Below are 3255 nucleotides of genomic sequence, written 5' to 3' on the forward strand. Positions count from 1 at the left end.
GGGAGTTTCCGCTGGGACCCGCCTCTTCCCCGGCCCTCCCCACCCCCGGTCTGTGTCTGGGCCGGTTCCCAGGCCCGCCGGTGGGACGGAGCCGCAGCTTCCGGGGGTGGGGGAAGACGCGGTGGTCTGACAGTGATTTGTCGCCCGGGGTGGAGTCTGTTTGTTACCCGCGGGAGATGCGATCGCCAGGTGAAGGCATCCCTACCTTCGGGAGCTTGGCGCCTGAAGTTCTGCGGCAGCCCTTAGACCCGATAAGCCGTGCTCTGCCGGGCAGCTAGGTGCCTTGGCCCGAGAGCTTCCTCCCTGCTCGGGAGTCTCACTCCCCAGGTCTTTAGATGGGTTGGCTCTAGGGGACCCACCTGCTTCACGGGTTAAGGTGGGGCGTTAGACCCATGCACTGTCAAATGAAGGGGTTATCGGGTGCAGCAGGGCCAAGGGATTTTGTTGAAAACTTAAGTTTTTTTCCCAATTGTCGGGGTCTGTTAACATCGCAGAAAATCTGATTGTCAGTATTCAGCTGTCACACCTGGTTCCTGACTTCAGCCTCCCTTTCTGGGACAGCTTGGGATTTTTTAGTTTGGCCCATTCTTTGTTTTCTTCCCAAATTCACGTTTTCATTCCAAATTCTTAAAAAAATTTTTTTGACGTAATTTAACTGTCTCCAGACACCTTACTTGTAGCGTTAATTGTCCAATCTTTAAAAAGTCACTCATGTCACATCCCTGCTTAAAACCGCCCAAAGACACACTGTCTCTTCAGAATAAAAGTCAAAAAGTCTGTGCAACAGCCTGCAAGGCCTTATCTGATTTTTTTTCCTTGTTGTAGTCCCATTGATTACTTTTCCTGTCTGTGCCCAGTCCAGCCTCAAAAGATTCCATCACTGATCTAACTATGAGCTCCGTTGAAGACCTGTTGGTTTTTGTTCTGCCTGAAATATGCTTCTGCTTTTTATGTGGTGCTGAGGATCGGACCCAGTGCCTCACACTTACTAGGCAGGTGCTCTACCACTGAGCCACAGCCACAGCGCTAGGTGTATTCTTAATGCATGTAAGGTCCACCGATTTGCCCATTTTCCCCACTTGTCTACCCCCTGATTCTTGAACCATCCCTAGCACATAGTGGATGCTTAACAAACACTTGTTTCATGAATTGATGAAAAACTACAACTTTTGTCAGTGACAGGATTCTGTGAAAAGATGTTTTTGTCTTTTGTTGTAGAGGGACGTTTTCTAATTAAAGCTCATTTATAATACTGAACTTTGGGTTTATGTAAAACTTCCAAGTTTCTTATAACAATGTATCATGCATTTGTTATTTTAATATATGATGTAAGTAGTAGCAGATATTAAGACAAATTGAGGATATAATTCAGGAAGAAATTGTCTCGGTTCAAGCCCCATAGAGAGTTGTAGAACTGCTTTTAGGTCAGATATCTAGTCATTTTTTTTCTTCTGTTGGAATTACCTTCTCCCTCCAAAATGTGAATTTAAGTTTTCAGTTGATCCTTTGACAATTATGTAAGTAGTACATAGCTCATGGAAAGTAGTTCCTGCTGCGAATTTGCACACTAGTCTTTTTGCAAATGTTTCCTTTCCCTATGAAAATTTAAATGCACTGAAATAACGAAAGTTGAAGTGTGCCCCGAGTCTGATTATTTTTCGTAAGGTGTACATTGCCCTTCTGGATGTTTACTTCTCTTATTTCTCTTGTGTGTCTTTCCCAGGGTGTTTTTTTTTTTCTTTATACACTTTTCTTTAGTTAAGGGTTTTTTTTTTTAAAACACATTCCCAGTGTCTAGTATGGAATATGGCCTAGCATAGTCTAAGTACTCGTATGGTTGAATGAAAAAATGATTCTTCCTACTCTTCAGTCATCTTTCTGAAATTGTTTTTGGTCAGGAGAGTGAATTAGTCATTCCTATATAAAGACATTGGTAAACTAAAATACTTTGGCAAATATTTGTTGTCCTAGAAAACTCTATTTTTGATAAAAATTTAAAAGTCAGAAATTACTTTGAGCGTGGGTGAGTTCCCTTCCATTTATTACTAACGCAGTAGATGAAGTTGCCATTAGCGTAATGGAAAGAATTTCACAAGGATTTTCAGAGATGTTTGTAAATTTTCAAATTATTCTGAAAATTGAATTTTGCTTTTAGAATAATAATGGAAAATCAAAACCTGTCAGTTCCTTTTCCCATTTACTTTTTACTAAGCAAATCTTGAAGAAGTTTCTTGACTCATCACTCTGAATGTCTTAATCACTTTCGTTTTGTGAAAGAAATTTCTTTGAAAGTGCTACTAAACAAAATGGGGATCTTCACGCTAGTGCATATTTGTTGAAATCACTCAACTATGATTTCTTTTTGGTTTTGTGAGACTACAGGGAATATTTTTCTTTCCTCTCTGTCCCTTTGTCTCTACAGTCCCCTTGGTTCAGGTCTTTGTTAGTAACACTTGAAGACCCTCCCAGAAGACTTGTATTCCTCATTCTGCTGACCCTCAGTGCTTTTAACCACCTCTCCATGACCTCCTGGGTCTTCTGTAGTTACATCATTTACCTCATGGAACAACCTTCCAGGACTCCTTTTTGCCTGTAATTCATTTAATTCTTACCATAGTGTTCCAAGCCCTGAAAATGTCCCACCTCTGTCTTTCTAACTTTTCATCCCTCAAGTTATGCCCTGTTTACTGAGACAGTGAGCAGTGAGTGTGTACCCTGAGGGGACAGCTAAGATGATTAGGGATTTTTAGCTATGGAGGGACTTAGAACAAGTTTATTCTTGATGAGAATTGAAACCAGTGACCATTGTAACTTTGAGATTGTCATCGTTTTTAAGTCACCATTATCAGTAAGAAAGAGTGACAAGTGACCCTTAGTCAAGGGGAGCAAATAACAGGCGACGTGTCCAGTTCATGTTGGAGATTAAGGTGATGTGAACATTCAGGGCAAATGTTTGAGGGGACTGTGGAGAGGAGATGGAGGTGCTGCTGGATGAAAATGAGATGTAGTATTCTAGGGTACAGTAATACCCTCTTCACATTGTGCAAAATAAAGCCAACTAAGAATGTCTAGGTAAAAAAAAATCGCCACTAATGTAAACAAGAAACTGACTGACTTGAGGAGAAGAGCAAAAACACTGCAGTTGGGGAGAAACTGGAATGAGTAAAACCATTGGGAATTTTCTGTAAATGACAATTGAGGTGACTGTGAGGTTGGTTTTTTTTGTTGTTGTTTTTCTGCCCCCCCCCTCCCCCC

At 41.5% G+C, this 3255-nt stretch overlaps 1 protein-coding gene across 1 annotated transcript in view; it reads left to right on the top strand.

Moving 5' to 3' along the window:
- The first annotated feature begins 2975 nt into the window (after positions 1-2975).
- Pitpnb (phosphatidylinositol transfer protein beta) overlaps positions 2976-3255 on the top strand; it is a 60153-nt gene continuing 59873 nt past the window's right edge. Inside the window, exon 1 of the mRNA XM_048784882.1 lies at positions 2976-3004. Coding sequence (XP_048640839.1) covers positions 2976-3004 — 29 coding nt within the window. The remainder of the gene's footprint in view (positions 3005-3255) is intronic.

This window comes from Marmota marmota, unplaced genomic scaffold (genome assembly GCF_001458135.2).
Source record: "Marmota marmota marmota unplaced genomic scaffold, marMar, whole genome shotgun sequence".
NCBI classification, from domain to species: domain Eukaryota; kingdom Metazoa; phylum Chordata; class Mammalia; order Rodentia; family Sciuridae; genus Marmota; species Marmota marmota.